Source organism: Leptonotus elevatus, chromosome 1, assembly GCF_054856555.1.
Source record: "Leptonotus elevatus isolate MCC_2025b chromosome 1, RoL_Lele_1.0, whole genome shotgun sequence".
Classification (NCBI taxonomy): Eukaryota; Metazoa; Chordata; class Actinopteri; order Syngnathiformes; family Syngnathidae; genus Leptonotus; species Leptonotus elevatus.
Window position 1 is genome coordinate 34,525,050 of NC_141239.1, and position 22,704 is coordinate 34,547,753.

Genomic DNA, 22,704 nt, shown 5'->3' on the forward strand with positions numbered 1-22,704 from the left:
TGTATCAGTCTATTGCAGCCCTATGGAGGGCACAAGCCGTTGTGAACTGTAGGCCGATTACAAGCCCGGGTAAATGCATAGGGTTGTGTCAGTAAAGGCATCCAACTTAAAACTTTACCAAACAATAATGACCATTCATAAAGACAACCATCCATTCATCCAGAATACTGGATCGGTCCCAGTGGCACCGTTAACCTACAGGACACTGGTGGAAATGTACCTACTGTGAATCGAAGACGGAGGAGAGGTGGATTGACAAAAAGAAAAGAGGAGCCTAGAACTCAAAGTGGGGACCTTGAATAATGGGACTATGACAGGCAAAGCTTCACGGAGTTGGTTGACATGATGATTAGGAGGAAAGTAGATATACTGTGTGTCCAGGAGACCAAGGTGGACAGACAGGCAGGAAAGCTACTTTAAGGGCAGCAGAGTTCATATTGGTTTGCTATGGATGGATGGAGTGATAAGCCTGAAACTTGAAATTGAAGGTACTACATTTAATCTAATTATGCCAGTAAATTGGTAGGACGTGAGCTAGAAGAAAAAGAGAGATTCTGAAAGGCGCTAGACAAAGTAGTTCTGCGCATCCCAGATAGGAAGAGACTCTGGAACGGTTTTAATGAGCATGTCCGTGAAAGAAACACGGGTTATAAAGAAATGACGGGTAAATGATGTCCTCCATTAGTGCAAAAAGTTCAATATTTGTCTCATCAGACCACATCATTTTGTCTCTCAAGGTCTAAGAGTCCGCGTCAGGTGCCGTTCAGCAAACTCGACATGGGCTGACGTCTGCCTTTTACTTGAGTGAGTGACCATAGAGTTCTTGGTCACCTCCGCAGCAAAGGCCATTCCCTCCCGATTGCTCAGTTCAAATGGGCAGCCAACTCTGGGAAGTTTCCTGGTGGTTCGGAACTTTAACTTGGGACCTTCAAAACTGCAGGCTTTTTCTGCACACCTCCACAAATGAGTGCTTTGACACATGTCTTTTGAACCGTTTTGACTAGGTGACAAATGCAATTAGAATTAAACTATTAAAGTAATAACTTACCCACAGAACATCTGGATGTTGTAAAGAGTTGGATCATCTTCCAGAGGAGCCAGTTGCTGGAGACATAGTTGCTCACAGCCTCCATTGAACCCATCAGAGCAATCAATGCCAATGTGGTGGTCATAGCAACCACTTCCGTCCTTCATAGGACTCAACCCTGGGGGGCACTGTGAGAGAAGAAAACAATTAATAAGGATTTATTTTACGTTCTTCTTTATACTGGCATATGAAAAACAAATACAAAATGCTTCCAAATAAACACTAATCCCAGGTGAGTTAGATGAACAAACATAATACCATTTGTGCCAGTCATCTCTCTTCCAATTAGGGCAGCCTCTGTGAACTGTCTGCAAAGCCGTTTGGTATTAAATCCACACATATTTAACTAATATAACAAATCTTTCGTAGCATTTACGAAACATGAAAAAAACCAGTGATTCATAACAATAATAAACAAATAATTTGTAGTCAAAATGAAAATTAACATTTCACAGGCAAGATCTCTGTGTTACTCTTAATGGATAAATATCACAAAATGTCATTAATTTTCATTCATTTGAATAAACAGAGCTCATCTCCCATACTAGATTTGAAAAAACATTTTTCATAACGAGGCAATGGCAACATATGTTATTATAATCCACAGTAAATGCATAATTGTTTTCAAGAGAGGAACAAGTGAGAAGAGTTAGGGAAATTTGCACATGCCACTGATAAATAGCTTGCCTCCGGAGCTCGAGGTGCTCGAGGAAACAGTCAACCAGGAAAGAGTGTGAAACCAGCCCACCAATCAGGAGTGCACCTTCGCACAGCGAAATTTGCATATGCCACTGATAAACAGCTTGCCTCCGTGGCTTGGCTGGAAGGAAAACGTTGTATCTCCGCTCAGACCAAAACTAATTCACACGACACTGTGCACATCCCACATGCATATTATGTCACATACGTTGCCATTCAGTCATTTGAGCGCAATTAGTATATGTGACATAATGCTATGATTCATTCTCACTGGAATCCGAAAATTTGAATTTGGCATTCACTGCCCTAATTTATAGAGTGTACATACAAGTTAAGGCTGTGAATGAAAAGCTGTAAAGCCCAGAAACTGACTTGTGAAGAGCAACCACATGAAGTGCTGCAAGACCTGACTTTACCTTGGTTTCCTACTTTGCAATTGTGCTTAGTATTTCCCTCACATTTTTTTCCCTCCACAAACCTGTGAAGTCAAATTCACATTCTGTTTCCTGTCAGCTATTACTTCAAAGAAAACTTGATGGAGTGCATTTTAACAAGGCAGTGCTACCATCTGAACAGCAGCAAGAGAGACACAACTTTATTAAAGCTTTGGGTATCACTAACACATTTAGTTATTTATTTATTTTACTACTCCATACGATATTATGTTCTATAGTTAGTTAGTTAGTCAGTTAGTGGGGCAGCCGTGGTCAAGTGGTTAAGGTCGCCACTGCAAGGACTTCAGTATGTGCGTGTCTTCACTGCAGGAGCATTTCCAATTAGGCCACATTTACAGGAACTTACGGGGATGAGCGGAGGTCTTACTCGAGGGTAGGTACACCGCCGGCCCGATAAACTCCCGATTGAGCATTCGTGGCTAAAAATTATGTAGTAGAAAAAATTATCTTAACTTAATGCGCGACGATGCATTATCGGCTTAAGTCTCTTCCACAAAAACAATTCTCTTAATAATCCTTTGCCTATTTTCGTTCCACTCTGCTGTTAGCCTTTTCAAATTCTTCATCTAGACGCCGTCTCCTCTCACTCAAACAATCCATCCAAAGTAAATTAAAAAAAGCAGAAAAAAACTGCAACCGCGACAAGTTTTTCTCTTTCCTAGTTGTTCTGATTTTTGTGACGCCGAGCTTGGGTGACGTCACAGAAACCGTCACAAGGCGATTACGTGTCGATCGAAATTTGTGACTTGCGAGTCAACCTTTTCAAATTCTTCATCTATACGCCGTCGTCTCCTCTCACTCAAACCATCCATCCACGCCAAGTACATAAAATAAAAACCAGAGAAAAACAGCAACCACCTAAAGTTTTTCTCTTTTCTCGTTGAGATTTTCGTCACGCGGTGCTTGGATGACGTCACGGGAGAGACCATCGCACGGCGTTTACGTGGCGATCGAAACCCGTGACGTCGCGAAATGGGTCGTACTCCGCAGTGCAGACAGCCACAAGGGGGCCGGCTGAGAGGATGTTTCCTGTGAAAGTCCCTACCCCCTTCCCATACCCGAACGTTCTGCGGTGGAAACGCGGCTATGGCTGCGGTGTCCTTGAGAAAAACAGCATGCCCCAAAACTGCTTCCTGGGTGCGTAAGTAGCCGCCTGCTCCAGTGCACTAATGCAGAGGTCAAATTTTGTGTACATGACAAATGGAATGATGATGATGATTCTTCTTATAGTTAATTTATTTATATAACCATTTTCAGCACACTGTTGGTGCTGAAAGCACAGTTTTCCCCACTTTCTCCATGCCTGCACTTGTTTGGGCCACAGACGTGCTCACCTCCTCATGGACGCTTCATCTGCAACAAACACCTGATCACAGTCACCTGACCATAGTGGAGCAACAGTCATATCCCAATGATGATTGGTTGAATGCAAATGTGCCCCAGTATAAAGGGTGACTTTGTCATTGCAAAGTTTGAGATGAGACTTTCTGGCCAATAATCTTAGTTGTTATAGTTCTGTGTCTCTCTGCTCGACCAACTAACGAGTAACATTTTCATTAACGGAATAAAAAAAAACTTTTGAAACTACATTTTATGTTTACAAAACTAAAACTAACTATAAATATTGAGAAAATATCCTTTTCTATTTCATATCATTGATTTAATGCATATATATATATATATATATATATATATATATATATATATATATATATATATATATATATATATATATATATATATATATATATATATATATATATATATATATATATATATATATATATATATTCTGTTAAACAAAATAACTATTGTATCATATTGTTTAAAAGCTGGACAGTGCATGAAGTGTATGGTCTGCTGTGTAAGTTAGCAGCCTTAAATCTGCACTCAGAAAGCCCCTTGAAGCACCATGCCTTTTAATCCTCTTTTTAAATGGAGATAAATTCCTACGGCGCTTTTGGAGCTTAAGGGAATCAGCACTGTGCCACTGCCAAACAGCAACAAATCCTCATAAGAGGAGTTGGATAAGCTCAACACTTTTCTAAGTTGTCCGATTTGTCTGATTGGAAGATCAATGAAGAGGCACATAGATTGAGGACAGACAAGGAAATTACTGAATTAATCCTGAAATCATTCTGCTTTGTACAAACTGAAATTTGAACACTAAACTTTTGAGTCTAATTAAATCCAGTAAATATTGTAAACTATGTATTAGTGCCGTCATGTGATTACATATTTTAAACTAATGAATTGGACAATTTTCCATAATTGCAATTAATCAAATTTTTTGTTTAACTTCTACTATTTTGCTTGTAACAGATAACTAAGCAAAACTTTGGAATTAATGTAAAGTCATCAAATAAAATGTATACTTGAGTTTAATTTAAAGATTATTTTATTAGCTTTCTTCGATGCCTGAATCTAACAAAAACTGTATGAATATTTTTAAAATACTGTAATCTTTGAGAGGATTGTTTAAAACAAACGTCAAATTATTCTCTAACATTTATTAAATTCCAGTTGCATAGACTATTAAAATCAGAGAGAAAAAAAAAAAACACTGTTTGCATAATAATTGGAATGCAGTGTCATTCAAGCTATAGCAGAAGTTCTATAGCTTCACAAAGATATCTGACTGAAAATGTTTGAGTTGAGATGTCAAAGTTGGTCCGGTCCATGCTCTCCTTTTCGGGTGTTAACTGACAATAACTCACTGTGACAGTATGGCTCCATGTAAACTATTGTTATTATTATTAATAGTAGTATTATTATTAGCCATAGTAGTAGTAGTAGTAGTAATATAGTGAGAGAACACATCTATTGTATTTTTGCATTTAATGCACTGAGGCTCACATAAATCTGATGACCCGAAGAGAGAAAATATCAAAAGTGACAATTTGCTGTGCTCCAATTCCTCCTTCAGTTTTGGCCTTATCTCTGCCAGGTAGTGACTCCACTCAACACTATTTCATTTATCATCATGTGACACCACTCAAGATGTTTTTTTTGTTTTTTTAACTGACCTGGTGGATCTGCACACCCAAAGTGTTAAGAATTTCTTGAGTCGCTGTATGATGAATGTTACAGTCCAGAGATGATCACAAACGTTTGTAGGTGTATTTGTATTGACAAACAATAGTTTGTTGAATTTGTTCAATAAAAACTTAGCAGGTGCAACGGCCAAGTGAAATATACATTTGAGTTGTTTTTTTCTTACTTAAATGGATAGGCACCAACGAGAGTAGATAGAGCAACTGTCGCCACTGTGAAACATTAAACAGGTTTGGTTCTGTTCCAGAACTTCTTTGCTACATCAGGGTTTTGAATCTGTGCAGGGGAAACAAAATATTGAGACATGGTTTGATTGCAGTGATTCTCACCAAAGGTTGAGAAATATACAACACTAAGGATACCATATTGTTTGTCCAGGCAAGTTTAAGGCTATTTAATTTATTTTTAAGGTAATTAATTTTTATTACAAAGAAGCTAGGCCAGATTTTTTTTTAAATCATTATTAGATGTCAGTTTCAATCACTTTAATAATCGTTGTGGGTGTTCTTCCGTTAACGCAAATATACCAACAATTTAGCCTAGATATGTACGTGAACAAGATGTTAATTAAGGAGAAGAACATCACCCCAGCCAGTTTACTTGCCCATTTATGGAGCCACAACACTGACAATAAGATTTGGTATTGGAAAAAAAATTGACATTGTGGAAAAATCTGCATTGACATTGAGACAAGTATTGGTATTGGAAAAAGTTGTATTGAAAAATAAAATACAGACATTACAAAAACACAAAATTTTTTTTTTTTGCATATTTTTTGGTATTATATTTTTCAATGCCAATCTGCAGATTTTTTTTACACTCTTTTTCTTCGAGTGTCACAGGTTTTCAGTTTCAACTCTCCAGTTTTCAGTTCCACTTGGCAGTGTTTTAACGTGTAGGGGCGGGGTTTGGGGCGGGGCTTTAAGCGAAAACGCCTTTCAGCTTTTTAGGAGGAGAGAGGCGAGTGCGCCCTCTGTTGGCTAAAGGCAATACCTAAATTGCCTTTGGCAGATAGTCTGAGACTCATGGATCTTACAAGGGGTGGAAGGTGGTACAGCTGCCGATGCAATACCTTCCACTTTCAGTTTATTGCTTCTTGAAATCAACACAATCTATTAAAATTATATACCAATGTTGTTTATAGAGATTCAAATTGTATTACTTTGGCATTGGCAATATATTGAGTAATTCCCGGATATAAGGAAGACAAATGTCTCACCTGCCTCTTTTTATCCACGTCTCATTTGGAAATGCTAATTGTGTATATTCAGTGTTTTTTATCTCAAGTAAAAGTAAATGGTAAATGTGTGCTGCCGGTTTCATTCAATTTGTGCATGCAATCTGTGCGTAATTAGAGGCTGACTGACTAAAGTGGCAGCTGTTGCACCTGGGGATGGCTTTCAGGCAAATCCTGTAAGTGAAGATAAGCTCAGGAAAAGGATAACTCAGCTGGGATGACATCATCAAAATTAGATGAAATGGAGGGTGACGACATGAAAGACTTAAACTTTCGCTAAGGTCACCGTTAGACTGCATCGGTCGGCTATAAAGTGCTTACTTTTAGTGTTAATCAGTATGTTGTCAGCGGTAACTAGAAGAACTGTAGCATGGGTGTGCTTGATATGATTTATTTGGTTGTTTCTAACATAATTATGAGATGCATTCTGGGAGAGTGACCTAGAATGTTTGCTGTCCTCTGCCAAACAAAGCAAAACAATTGTGAACCATACTAGCATCAGTGAAAAAAGGGGCCAAAATGCAACACTGCCCAGCATTTTGAATGTCATTTTCTGTTTCAAAGGGGAATAAAGAAAGCAAGGTAATCCTCCATTGCGTTCCTAAAGAAAGAACGTTTAGAAAACAGTGGGAGGATACGTTTGGGAGAGTCTGCCTTCCTTGCGCCGTGCTCCCTGCATTTTTTCACAAACACATTTGAGGACTTTGAATGCCCTTAGCTCATGAGAATTATTGTTTAGTTTTGTTTGTCTGACTTTTTTTTTTTTTTTTTAATGTTTTCACTTTACAAAGTTGAGATGTTGAACAGCTCTGTCAGTTGTTGAATGTGCCGTTTTACAGTTTGTCTACTTTGATTTTTTACAGTATTCATACAATTAGTAGATAGTGAGGAAATTATATGAATATTATGCATATTTATTGAATTAAAAATAGATTTGATTACAAGTTTCCAATTCACATTTAGGTGTTGATGCATGTTAAAATGGCTACACTACTTCAAAGTGGTAGCTAGAAATTTCAAACCTGTCATCTTGTAATATAAAAAGGGGATGCAGTTTCTGTGAACTTTCCAGTCCAAAGCTATTGCAAAAAGTAATACGCATGGTGCAACTGAAGTATTATTAAATTACTACAAAGTGGTTTGACTGATGGTATGATGGAGCTTAGTGAAACGGATAAACGGCTTGTAATCCTACATAAATGTAATATTAAACATATGTTTTTTTTATTACATATTACTGTTTTTATTCAATCACCAATATAAAGAAATAGTCAAATTACCTAAGTCATCTTTGTCAAAACTTACAAATACCCTAAGGGTATGTAAACTTATGAGCACAATATTGCCCATAAAATCAGAAATACTATTTTCAGAGGTTGAAGTGGACATGAGTAATGATGGACATGTGCATTTGGGTGACGATTCATAGCCGAGTTATCTGTGGCGGAAAATGTTTGGGGACCATTGCCCTTGGGGTTTGTAAACTTATGTAAACAACTATAACTGGTGTGACATCATTTAGTTGCTTTGTTTGCTCCCCAGGAAAGTAATGTAAATGTTACCCGAGCAGCAGTTTCAGAAGAACAGGTTCCTGTTTATTCAGTACAGAGATAATATAATTATTTCCGTATCCAAATGACAAATGACAGTACTTTGTGAAATATTGTATTTGAAATGTCCGATTTTCCAAGTTGTGCCAGAATCGGCACCTCTTCTACTAATTCATTGTTGAGACTTTTTTTGCTGCCTTGGGCCAGATGCAACTGCACTTAAGGCATGCGTGGAAATGTGGAAGTGATTCAAGTCAAGGTGGCATGTGTAGCAATTTAGTACATAATTCAAAAGGCCAATGAATCAAATGTAATGGGAGTCCAAAAACACATTCCACCATTTAGAACAATGGTCCTCAGCACCCGGTCCATGGCCCAGTACCAGTCATCGGGCCATTTGGTACTGGACTGCACAGATACAGTAGATGGTTTTGTTGTTACTGTTTTAACAGAGCATATACTTCCCATCAGGAATATAGCACATACTGTACTGGAGCCGTTTTCCTCTACCAAAGATGGATTCCAGATATGTAAGATAAAGTTTTCTGAATTGAATAAGTATCAGCCAACTGAATTTACTTGGGTGAGGGAAAAAAAACACTGATTGTATTTTAGTGTCTGACAGCTTCTCACTAGTGGAGAGGGATTTAGAAGAAGCAAACTATTAGCAGACAGCTCTATGGTTCTGCAAATACGGAACATTATTGCTTATATCCCCAACAGATGGAGAAGAAAACTGAATTGGCTGCTACATACTCTGTTTGCTAAGCACCACCTCCACCTAATTAATGTGCTGTCATGAATAAGAGAGGTTAGTTCGACAAAAGGAGAAGTTGTACACTTTAAATTCACTTGAGTAAAACAATATTAAACTTGGGACATTCTAAAGATACTAATAAAGGCAGATGATCTTAAACAGAGATGGACGGGGAAGTCATTATGGATTTAAAACACCAAAGCAACAGATATTTTGACTGGCTCATTACCTGCTGAGGGTAATGTCAGTTTATGTTACGCTCTCTTTTGGTATGTTAATCACATTAACTGAATTTGACACCAGCAATATGATAATTTGTTAATATGTTAAATGTTGGTGTACTACCTTCTTGCAAGTAAGATCAAGCTTTCTGATGCTACATAGCATATTTTGCTCCCAAATGTTTTGGTAATGTTTAAATTTCCAGTACTGTCATGCAAATTCATGATAACCTGTGCTGTGTGTAACAAAGTATGGGATAATGAGAGCCTAGCAAAGAACAAACTTCATTGTTAAGCATCAACCATTCAGAGTATTATCTCAGTATCGGTAATCGTGACTTGCTTTACATTTCACAGTGATTTTTTTTTTCTTGTGTGCTTTGCTTTCATTTCTGATTACATGATGCAGACCAATCTTTGAATAGCATTCGGAAAAATAATTTATGAGAAAAATTGATATTCACATTCTTACTGATGAAATCTTCATTTAGAGCTTCTGCCACACTTATTTTATACTTACTGGTACAACCGTACGCCACACACGGTGGTATTTTCGCTGGAGAGAAAGAAAAGATGGCCGCCGCCGCCGGCTTCACTTCTCGCTTCAGCATAAGTAGCACGGGTTATTATATATATTTTTTCTCTTATATCCGTGCTGTATCAGCCTGCGAATCCACCCCAGAGTCTGTGGTCTTTTTGAAGCTGTGAGCCAGGACGGCATGGTAGCGTTTTTATTTCACTTTAACTCAAGAGGTATGGTTGTACACAGGCGTTCGGGTCTGCGAGCATTGGGATAGCCGCTAGCATCAGGTTTACAGCGGCCGACTTGAATGACGAATGCGCGCTTCTCTCGTCAAGCACAGATCTATACGGTAACTGGATTAAACGTGCGCATGGTGATGTGATGAGCGCAGGTCCATACTATACGTAAATCCATGGATTAGCAGCGCTCACCAGAACATCTTTTTTTTGGGGGGGGGGGGGTCAGAAAGCATGCATTGTACCGTAACGCTGACGGTATGTTCTTTGCACGTTGAGAAGTACCTGGACGCTCAAGGGAGATTTTTAGAAGTGCCGGAGCTCCGTACCGGTGCATTCCGGCCCACTTAAATCACTGTTCACATTCATGTTTATTTAGCTATGTGGGATGTGATCATCATGTCAAAATCCTACTTTGTCCATCTAATACACCATATAGACAACAGATGACTTACCACACATCCAGTGGAGTCCAGTTTCCTGTCAGATATGCAGCGGAAATTGCGGCTACAGCCACCGTTGTCTTTGGTACAGTCTCTGACAGGTCCAAATGAGTCGAGGAGAACCTCCAAGGAGTCAAAAGATGAGCTGATCATCAATTCTTCTCTGTAAAAGACAATGCATTATGGCTATATATCTTTTCTTGTATAGAAGTAAATTAATCTGGCAAGTTTTATTGTCACTGTATAATAATATAGTAGCATAGTAATTTTTTTTTGTACATGTTTATACTCTTCATCATGTCAGTTACAGTAATTAAACCCACAATACAAAATCCAATTCCAATGAAGATGAGATGTTGTATAAAACATAAATGAAAAGACAGTAACAATAACTTTCAAGTCCTTTTCAGCTTATATTCGGTTGAATGCAGTACAAAGACAAGATATGTTCAAACTTATAATAAACTTTGTTCATAAATATTTACTCATTTTGAATTTGAAGCCCGCAATATTTCCCAGAAGGCTGGGAAAGAAGCATGTTTACCAGTTTGTTACATCAGCTTTCCTTTTCAAAAACACTCAATAATCATTTGGGAACTGAGGACACTAATTGTTGACAGTTTGTAGGTGGAATTATTTCTCATTCTTGCTTGAGGTAAGACTTAGGATGCTCAAAAATCTGGGGTTTCTATTGTCATATTTTGTTGGTCATAACGTGCCGCCACACATTTTCAAAAGAAACAGGTCTGGACTGATGGTGGGCCAGTCTATTACTGTACTCGCCACTGCGAAGTCCCTATGTTGTAAGTGTAGAATGTGGCTTGCATTGTCTAGCTGAAATAAGCAGGGACCAGAATGGTGGACAATAATTTCCTCAAAGTTGTCCAGAAGTAATTCTCCATGGCATTGCTGAATTCAACCCACGTCCAAATTTTTGCCTGCGCAACCACTGACGTCGAATTCCGTTTGGCCTGCCTGTTCCCATCAGCAGCCTCCTCCTACAGTTGAAATGCAGTTTGATGATGCCCGTCACCGCCAGTTGTCCCCTAAAATTAGTCATGTTTTCCTTGACAAAAATCCACACATAGTAGTAACCAAATTTAAAATCATGAACACTAACATATTTTAAAATGAAAATTATTACAAATAAAACATTGAAAGTGTTTTCTCACAGAACATTTTTATCTGAGCTATTTCTGCAGATACAGTATATAGCCGTGCCAAAGATCAGATGAAGCTCCACTGTGTCAGAGAATGTTCTTTCACATATTCTTGGAAGTACAGTATATAGTGTACAAGTTAGAGCACACTTACTTGATTTTACTTCGAGAAAAGACAATGTGTTGCCTACTTTTATTTCACAGTAAAAATGATATCATCATAGAAACCAATTTTTCAATTATAATTGCTGTTTGTTTTGTTGTCCCTTATGCGAGTGGGACCCATTAAGCAGGCTGTCTGCAGATGATGAAACACACAGCAAGTATAAATACTAAATTATTTTGGAACAACTATTATAAGTGGAAAAAAATGCTTTTACTTAAATCCAATTCTAGGAACAATTACTGTTGTGTGAATTTAAAATGATACTTTACATTACGCAATCAAACTGTTTGATTGAAATCAACTTTGAAACTTTAAAATCACGTTTAAGTGCTTAAATATATATATTAAACATAGTGCTTATATTATATATATATATATATATATGCACTATGTGTGTGTATTGTTGTTGTTTTTCAGACTATTGCGCCAAATATTCACTATATGCAGCCAAACGTGCAGGAAATGCAATCTGGAACTTCTCATTGAAATGTACTGAAAGTAGATATAATGCTTAAAAGAATGATTAACCTTCGTATCTGAAAAATATACAAAAGTAACAAAAGCATATGATTAAGCGATTAAAGAAGGTAAAATATGTCACCAACCGGTTTGGAACTTTCTTATTACAACATTCTGTGGCACAGCTGTCTGAAGATGAAAGAAGCCCTGAAAGTGAGCACACTATAGAATGGGAAGCTCAAAGGTACATACAAAAATAGAAGGTTATGAAGCAGTTAATTTGCCACTTATAATTATCAAAGGCTTCAGTGTCTTATTATTCTGCAATTAACATTCATTAGTCAGTTATACAGTTCAGAGAGAGGCATGGAATGCTGCCAATAGAGAATATAAAAAAAATAAAAATACAGAAATACATGTGCTGAACTATCATTGCTAAAACATATTGCTAACAGTTTATGCTCCGCTATATGTATTTTCCCCCTAGTGCGGTCAAATGGCACCGGGTCGCAGACTACTGGTTGGAGACCAGTTGTAAATAATAAGTAGCCAAATAATTGCATGTCTAAAAGCAGCATAAAACACAATAATAATAATAATAATAATAAAATGCCATTCTTGCCAGCAAGCTTATTGCACACAAACTACAAAATAAGTCAGAAGACTTTAAACTATTTTCTTTCTTTCTTTTTTTAAAGTTCAAATTCACTGTGATTCCTGCTACAATACTTTCTCATTTCCTTAGTCCTCCTCTGTGAAAGCAGACAAATTTACTTTGTGTTTTAAGCAAAAGAAGAAGAAAGTCAAACTGATCAACATTTTGACTACTAACTTGTTTGGAATTAAATACTTTCTCCAGCTCCTTCAACAGATTATCAACAGGATTTAGATCTGTGGTCAAAGAAGCCCACTTCAGAATAGTCCAATGTTTTGCTCATAGCCATTCTTGAGTGTTGTGTGTTTTGGGTCATTATCCTGTTTCAAAACCCATTGTCAAGCCAAGTTTTCTGAAACTGGGCAGCACATTTCTCTCGAGAATACATTTATAGTCTTGAGATCTCATTGTATCTTTCACAGAATTAAGAAACCCTGTGCCATCCTCAGACCATGACAGAGCCTCATCCATGTTGGAAACTAAGGACAGTGTTCTTCTCTTGGTGCGCTTCTTTTTTGTATTTGTGAACATGTACCTTGACAAAAAGTTCCAGTTTTGTCTCATTTGTCCACTGTCTGCTTGGAGACGGTCTTCTAATCTTTAACCTTTAACATGCTTGTCTATAACTATTTCTACTATCCAGAGATTACTCTCACCTTTGCTTCCCCCGGTCAATGTTAAGTGTAGTGCATACCATGTCACCAAACATCACACAGAATACTTGTCACCCTCTAAATAGGTGACTGACTGCTTACAAGTCTGAAAACACTCACTGTGATGCTAATTAAAAGTCAAATCTTGGTTGAACATGTCTTTATGCTCCAATTATTTTCAGTCTTTTATAGACTTGCCAACATGAGTTTATGTTAAGCCAGAATCCAAACGAAAAGTCGGATTTTCAAGAACCATTAAACACAGGATATGATGGTAAAATATCCATTGTGCCAATATTGTATGTATTCACATGAGGTACGCTTTGAAAGTATGGGAGCTGTATTTTGACATGGAGAGGGGAGCAATACCATTCACGCGCCTTTTTTGGGGGGGCACATCAACAGTAGTGTTCCTTTGAATCAGTGGGTGTTTCGGCCTTTCAACACTAGACACCCTCATCACTTTTTTGAGCCCAGTAAGAATCTTTCCGCTTTGCCCATATCCACATGCTGCTTCTCTCGGCTGCTTCAGAGACTGATCTTATTGTCTGCCGCAGAGCCTGTCCATGAATCCCAAGGAGCTTCGACAGGCTAATGGTGGAAGAAGCCACAAACCCTCTGCATCCCACTTCAGCCGGATAGACTTTTGTATTCCACCCTTTCTGCTGAGCGTCTGCTGCCAGGTCTGTGTAGTGCAGTTTCTTGCGCTCATAGGCCTCCTGTGTTGCATTCTCCCATGGGACAGTGAGCTCCATGATGAACACAGTCTTCAGTGAAGATGACAAGAGTACCATGTCTGACCTTAAGGTGGTAGCTACAATTTCGGGTGAGAAGATTAGGCCAATATCGACAAGTAGCTTCCAATCTCTGGCCATGGCTCGATGTCCAGCTTCTAGTTTGGCAGAGGGATGGTTGGGCTTTTTCTGACCTTCTCGGATGAATGTTGGTGCTATGAGATGGAATTAGTCTTTCTCAGGGGCAGGGAGTTAATGGTATTTCTCTTGCTCTCAATGGCTGCTGCCAGACTCTTGAGGACCTTGTGCCTCCAGGTGTAGCGGCCTTGTGTGAGGTTGGTCTTACAAACGGTCAGGATGTGTTGCAGAGTTGCTGGAGTTGAGCAGAGGGCGCAGGTGGAGGTTTTTTGGAGATGGGAGCACATTGTAAGTTGCTCTAATGATGAAGCTGATGTAGCTTGCTTCCATTTTCCAGAGCTCTCTCCAGCTGAGTTTTCTTCCTTCCAGGCCCTCCCACCTCATCCATTGTCCTTGTTTGGCAAGCGAGACAGCCTTGGCGCTTCTTCCCACCTCTTGACGGCGCACCTCTTCCACCACCATTTTTTTCCCTCTCTGATGTTGAGGCCTTACGCCAAGTTGGTTTACTCAAAGCAAGGCCAAGGCCTCCTCTTCCCTGGTGGACAAGCCCCACATTGTCGTTATGCCTCAGGGCTGATTGTAGCTTGCAGCACCGCATTAGATGGTGACCATTTTCGTCCAGTTACCAGGGGTGGTGCAACAATACTGATAGTCTGATCTCTAGAATCCTTCAAAGTCTGGAGTCTTACTTTAGAGCACTTGTACTCTTCGGTTAGGCTTGTTATAGGCAGTTCCAGGACCCCTTTGCCGTAAAGGCCTTTGCCGTAAAGGCTGATGGTAGTCAGACAGCATGGGCCCCCGAGCCATTTCCTAATGTATGAGTTCATGTTTCGTTCCATCTTCTCCACCGTTATTATTACGACCTCAGAGAGTGAGAGGCCACAATACTCGAGGGAGAAGACCAAATTGTAGGCACCAGAGGCTTAAGTTTTCCTGGCAATAGTGTCTTATTAATGTTGGAAATGTCCTTCCTTAGCTGTTGTATTTGGTCCTTGTCCCTGAGGCTTGAATTGTACCACCTGCCTAAGCTTTTAACGGGTTGCTCAGACACTGTGGGTATAGGGTCATCACCAATGCAGAACTTCATGTTCTTAAGTTCTCCCTAGACGATTGAGATGCTTCGTGACTTCATCCGGGCCCACTTGATCTTCTCCTGCAGTTTTGCAAGTAATCGCCTAGTGTATGCTGCAGTAGTAGTCAGAATGGTTATGTCGTCCATGTATGCTCTGATAGGTGGAAGGCGGATCCTGTTCTTGACTCGCTCACCACCTACCACCCATTTTGAGGCCCTGATGATGACCTTCATGGCTATTGTGAAGGCCATATAGTTAATTTTTCATTGATTATTATTATTGTTGCGTTTTATTGCACGACACACCGCTTTGCTCCACAATAACAATTGTGGTTGTTCACCAAGAATCATGACGGGGTCGCAAGTGGATTTGTCCTGAACCGGTCGGGGTGACTGGCGAGGAAGAAACAAACAACCACAAACAATGTTATTTGTTACCCAATGTCGTGTATTGTATAAATATGGGTTCCCCAGTCAGCAACAAGTATTTTCTGAAGCAAGTCGGTTTTTCGGCTCATCATTATTTCATGATACTCGCGCCAATGGGTAAACAATGGTGCATATTTTCTTGTCTATTCTTTCTTCTTTAATTGACTCTGTGGCTTGAGCATAGTTAAGAGGAATAGATATGCCAGTGCACTGTAGCAGCCAGCTGACCGAAGTGGCGGCCATGTTGGGGAAGTTGACGTTCCCATCATGTACATTGAAATTAAGTCAGAACTCCGAAATCTCAACCAATTTTCCATGAGGTTTACTTTTTATGTCAATACCAAAGCATGTGCAATCAATATATAACATGTTTTTTTGTTTAGTTTTGTTTTGTTTATTCAGTTTTGTGAGATCACATCATGCGGATGCTTTTTACAATAAGACAGACAAACACCATATGATCCCTTAACCCAATATATAATAGTAGAAGGTCAGTTGAAATAGCCTACATTTAAAATGTCAGTTGGAGAAATTCAGTACTAACTTGACTAACATATTCAACTTTGTATTTCTGATTGCTGCTTTGTCTTGGGACCACTTGCCCTATTTACAGTTGATCAAGCTCTTGAAAACATGACACAGGGGGAAAAATAGTCCTTGGTGCAGAGTTCAATGCTCATTACAATAAAATGATGTGGGAGTATTAATTTAAATAGGGCAAATTTTACCTGGCATAATTTTCACAGGGCAAATAATCTGCAAATTAGGGCAGGATTTGACACGGCTATGCACGCTAAATTGTTTACAAAGCATGTTCCAGCATACTCTTAAAAGTCAATTATCACTGCTAATTACATTATCCCACATCTTGTGCTTCTGCTTTAACTCACCCTGTTCACACATACTTTATGCAAGATCATAATGCTCTCAAAAACGGCAATAGTCACGTTAAATCAAAGTGTCATTCAGTATGCTGAGAGTAAATAATCCTACTCGGATCACTTAACATTGTATAATACATGTCTTCCCCCAAAGCTTATAACAGGGGTTTAACAGAATTTCAATCCAAACAAATAAACACGGTCTGTTACAACACCCACAAGAAATATTGTTTAAAAATAGTTTTATTCATATTTATTTATATATATATATATATATATATATATATATATATATATATATATATATATATATATATATATATATATATATATATATATATATATATATATATATACACACACATTTATCCATTTTCTTAACCGCTTAACACAAGGGTCGCGGGGGCGCTTGAACCTATCCCAGCTGGCTTCGAACAGTAGGCTGGGTACACCCTGAACTGGTTGGCCGCAGGGCACACAGAGACGAACAACCATCCACACTCACAATCACACCTATGGACAATTTGGAGTGTACAATTAACTTGCCACACATGTCTTTGGAAATGTGGGAGGTAACCTGAGTACCCGGAGAAATAAATAAATATATATATATATATACATACATACACAACAACAACTGTATTTATTTTTTGTTGGTTGTTGCTTTAATATATAAAAGGTACAGAGTTGCTGGCAGACATTAAAACAGTCAGATTATATCAATTGCTTTTTCTCATCCTTTAACACTGCATGGAAAATATTTATTTATCTATTTTCTATACAGATTGTCTGCACTTTAAGCAAGAAAACCCACACAAGCATAGGGAGAACAAGAAAACTCAAAACAATAAGGCCTGAGCCAAGACTTGAATGAGAACCTCTCAACTATGAGGCGGACATGCTAATCACTACCCCACCATGCAGCTCAGCTTTAGTGGTGAGTGAGGATGGAAATTGCTAAAGATCAGTAGAAAGGTGGAAGAATGGGAATAAACTTTCTAATCTGTTGTACGTGATAAAGGTCATTATTGCATGTACAATAAACGACAATGTATCATGTTTACTTGCACATATGTTCACTCTTTGTTAAATATCACAGAAACTAAAAGTTGCATAATAAATAGCATAAATATAGTATAAAATGTGTCTCCATCAACCAGGCAGTGTAAACACACTACAGCATTGCAAATCCTGTAATTTAAATAAAGTGCACATTACACCCAAAATAATTGTTGTGTGATAGTCAAATTGTAAACATATTTTCTGCAAATAAGTAAAATAAGATCAATGTTTAGTAACTTGGGAGTATCAAGGTTATAACAATAGACAATAAAAAAAATAATAATGAAAAAAATGCATAAGAGACATTGTTAACAGTGCAAGAACTTTCCCATCCATTCACATTTCTCACCTTACATCTACAGCATCCTCCATAACTGTCATATCAGTCTTGCATTTAGCAGAAGGGTTGATGGCCAGTTCTGCAGGTGGGATGACAAAGCTTTTACTCAATGGAAGCCACATCCCTTCTCCTAAGGTGTACGTGAATCTGCAGAAAACAGCATGTAAAAAAGTGTCAATATATATATATATATGAACATCAGCCAGTTGCAAATTTTTTGCATCAACCAGTTTTGGCAACCTTATCAATAGCCGGGTTTACATGGAGACTTTTTAGTCATTCCGATTGAAATCATTCCGAATGAAGATCTCTGGTCAGTTGTTTACATGTGAAGTGATCCATTCCGATCTGCCGTTTATATGCTCCCTCCCTTTAATCGGATCAGCCCCGCGGCAGCCGCGGGACACATGGACATCGATCATGTGATTTATCAAGATGGAGTTCATTTGTCATTTAGCACAGTAGTTGTGATAGTTTATCACTTTTATTGAAGCAACGTCTTGAAGTTTCAAGTACTTGAAAACAATTTCTCCCCTCACAGACGAGCTCTTGGGGAGACGTTGCCATTTTACTGGGTGGAAACGACGACGTCATGATGCATTTACATCAAGACAGAGCAGGCGTATGCCGCACGCAGCCTCATCATTCCGATTGAAGTGTTTACATGACGCTCGTTCAGACTGACAAAAGGAATACACCACCCCTGTGATTCCGAATGAAATTCCATTCGGATTCAGCCTTTTCATTCCAAATGGTGTTTATATGGAGCATTTTCATTCTGTTTGGCCGTTCGGATTAATTCTAATCGGAATACATGGATCCATGTAAACCAAGCTTAAAAGACTAATTTATTTTGTCCTGGGACACTCCAAAGTGAGGGCTGGTTGACTAAGAGACTGCCTCACCTCCACTGACGAACATCCCCTCATCTCTGGAATGCAAAAGACTGACCAAGAATAAAAACTAAAAACTAGAAACATTTCCGCGGAAATTTTGAATGGGCCTGCTGACTCACGTGGAAACACACAATACTTGGAGCAATAAAAATACAATTTAAACCATTGAAATCGGTCAAGAAATGTGGAAGTTAACCATAATCAACTAAAAGTATTACTGCCCCTTTAAGAAACATGCACATTCACGCACCGACAGACGTCACGCACCAACATTCCATTGATTTTGTATAGGATACACACACCGCAAACAAAAGCCTCTCACGACTTAACGGTTGAAGATGCAGATTCCAGAAATGGCTCGTTAGAACGGCAAGGGTTTGGGGAACGCGAGCATGTTCTCAGTTTTTTAATCAGATGAAAAATGACCAAATGAGAGCAGGTTGAAAACTTATGATTGATCGAAAATGAAGAGGGAAAAACGGCGAAATTAACATGGAAAAAGAGGCGAAATAGTCCGACTTCTCCTCACTTAAAGTGAAAATAAAGGTACTAAATGACACCTTAGCCAAATAAAAATAGTTTTGTCAGAAACTAGACACTTGTGGCTACAAAATGTGCGAATTTGATGTCTAGTGAGCAAAGATTGTGGCCATGGTGGCGAGTTGAAGTGAAACTTGAAATCAATTTTTTCCCTGTCTACACTCTGATTCTCAATTGGTCCGCTCAAGCCCATGCAATACAAACCAATGTGATAAAGGCTATTTCACTCACTGTCTTTGAACCCGCACAGGGGGGAGAGCTTTCATTCCTTAAATTTTTTTTTGACACGGAGCTAAAGATGACAAAAAATTCAACAAAATTAGCTAAATTTCATATCGGTCGGTTAACGTATGCGCGCGCAGCGTGTCTTGGAAAAAGGTGCTTGATTGGAGTTGATCTCTTTCGGTTTCCCATTCATTCCTATGGGACTTTTTTTGGGAGTTTTTTGGGAATAGCGTCGCCATGGTAACTGGGAATTCTTAGAAAAATAATAGCGCAGCGAGTCAGATCGAGCCGCATCGTTTGATACCTCATTTGTGCCGGTGCGATCTACGGTACGGGCCGCATTTTTGCGGAAAATAATAAACCCTTTTTCCCTTTTTCTAGGATAGTAATATGTGCCTTCTGCTTCGCAGCAGACCCATAATAAACCCATTTTTCTAGGATAGTAATATGTGCCTGCTTGCTCCGCTCAGCAGGCCCATAATAAATACTTGTCTTATTTTGCAACAGAACAATGAACTATGAAATGTTATGTCTTTGCCATCTGAAACGTTGACACTATGAAGTACTGTGAATATGTTTCAGGTGTGTGGGCATATTCCCCACTCTTCATTAGCACATGTAGAGGTTTCAAGCACCTGGTTACTGTCTGTTGATGTCGCCTGTGTTCGAACTGAGTGAATCTTGAACTCAGAATCTGCTCAAAGATGAGATAAAAAATGTAATCTGATAAAAAAATTATTTTGATCATTTTGCCACCAATATTCTCCATCACAGGGGATAAGATGGTTATTTTCCATTCGCCTCTCTGTGAAACCTGAACTGTGTGAAGGCCCTGGTGGGGATGCCGACAACAGAATAAAACCCAGTGTCACGACCAAGGTTATTTTAGTTTATTAAAACTAATGAAATAACTAAAATTACAACTCAAAAAACACTCTCGTTAACAAAATAAAATAATAACTAAAATGCCTCTTAAAAACGAAAACTAACTGAAACTACATTTTACATTTACAAAACTAACTAAAACTAACTATAATTATAGTTAAACCTCCTTAGTTTTCGTCTTTGGTAATTAATTCAATACATGAGCCTCTAGGATGTATTTTAAATGTGATTTAAGTATATTTATTTCAATATTAACATAAATAAGGACATCTAAAAGTGTGTCTAACACTGTCTTTTTCTTTTCTGTTTTCGTAGCTGCGTGGCCTCTACACACTCCCTAAAATGGCCAGCCATTGCGATGCGATAGGCTCAGTGTAGACCACACTTTTGTCTCTGCAAGGCTCGAAGGATCTCAGGGTGTGGAGAGCTTGGTGCTAAATGACTTGCAGACGACCTGATTCTGGGTCGGGGTTTCGTACGTAGCAGAGCAGCTCCTTCGCTGCGATCTATTGAAAGTCAGCCCTCGATCCAAGTTTTTGTCGGCTGAAGCCGTACAGAAAAGGGCACCTTTAAGCCAGCAGATAAAACTCTGGAAGGATTGTCCGCCGCAATCCTTGGGCCGTGAGGGCTTTATCTACTATTTCTAAACTCTCTCCCGGGTGAACTTTTTTTCCTCTCTCTTTTTCAACTGTCCTGCCAGCGAACCTCCAATCCAGGCAAACTGCTCCACGTCTCGGACCAAAAACCATACCAGCTGCAAGTGCAACTTTGCAGACATTAACAGAGTGTACAAATTGGTGTTTCCAAAATTCCATCACCTCATTTAATACCATTCTTTTTTCGTTGAATGTTATTATCTATGTTTACTTTATTTTGGTTTGTCTATTTTCCTATCACAGTAGTTTGCTTCTTTTTTTGTTGTTGTTCCCAAGTAGAATAGAAAATAAACATGCACAAAATCAAAACCTGGTTGTGTACTGTGGGTGTGTTTTAACAATTTATATTAACCTCTGAGCAGGAAAAAGATCTAACTTCATTTTAATGACTGATTTTCAAGGGTTAAAATCTTGGATGGTGCCTTTATCTGTGACTGAAACTGTAGGTACAGATTACTAAACTGTGGGAACAGATTAGCAACAACAACAAAAATCATACCTTGACACCAGAGGGGCTTCGTAAGATTGATACACTAATAAGGGTAAAATTATACATTATAAAATCATTAAAACTAGTGGCAAGTTTGAGCTGGCTACCATTTATTTATATTTATATATATTTTTTTGTCAGGTCTCCTGACTCTGCCCCTTGAGACCCGCCTGTGTTTCTGCGTGTATGTGCGTCCTGCAGGATTGGCGCGATGAGTGGTGCTAGGGCCAGGTCCAGGTAATCATCATCATCATCAGTGTTGTGTATATAAGACAGTCCCCAACTCCACCTCGTTGCCAGATCAACACACTCCATCATGAGTTTGTGCATCTAGCCTGTCGAAAGTATTTCTGCCAAGTGTTTTTCGATTCTGATTTTTGCCTCGTCTGCTTCCTCAGTTGCTTGTGCTTCACCGCTTGCCCGCCACAACTCCCTGTGCTACTAGCGCTGCTCCTTGATCAGCAACCCACATCTTGGACCATTATTTTATCTACTGCCTTCAGTTAATAAATCTTCATCATACCATTCACCTGTTTGACTCATCTCTGTATTTGGGTCCTTCACACACCCAGAACACTGACAGCTTGATCTGGCCTCATTATGGACCCAGCAGAGACCGACCCTGTCTGCCACAGGCTCGCTGGACAAGGAGCTCTCCTGGACCAACATGACCAAGCAATCACTCTGTTAATGGGTTAAGGTAGGTGAATTCTCACAAGCCCTTGATGCCTTTCAAAAGCAACTCACCTCCTTGCAAATCCGCGAACAGAACCAGCCCGCACCAGCACCTTCCACATCCTAAGGTCTCAAGGAACCGTTTGTGCCGGCACCAACCCCGTATAATTGCGATCTGGGCACCTGCCGTGATTTTTTTTTAGTTCAATGCTCACTAGTGTTCAGTCAACAACCCCTGTCTTATTTTACGGAGCAATCCAAGATATCTTATCTCATTGGCTGTCTCCGCGGTCCCGCGTTGTCCTGGGTCACAGCGGAATTAGAGC

The 22,704-nt window shown here is 39.0% G+C and overlaps 1 protein-coding gene across 8 annotated transcripts in view; it reads right to left on the bottom strand.

Moving 5' to 3' along the window:
- Nucleotides 1-22,704, bottom strand: part of astn1 (astrotactin 1) — a 309,454-nt gene that overhangs the window by 167,050 nt on the left and 119,700 nt on the right. For all 8 annotated transcript variants that reach the window (XM_086094600.1, XM_086094593.1, XM_086094620.1 and 5 more), the window contains 3 exons: nt 18,021-18,158; nt 10,275-10,425; nt 1,049-1,215 (listed from right to left, as the gene is read on the bottom strand). In XM_086094600.1, coding sequence (XP_085950726.1) covers nt 1,049-1,215; nt 10,275-10,425; nt 18,021-18,158 — 456 coding nt within the window. The remainder of the gene's footprint in view (nt 1-1,048; nt 1,216-10,274; nt 10,426-18,020; nt 18,159-22,704) is intronic.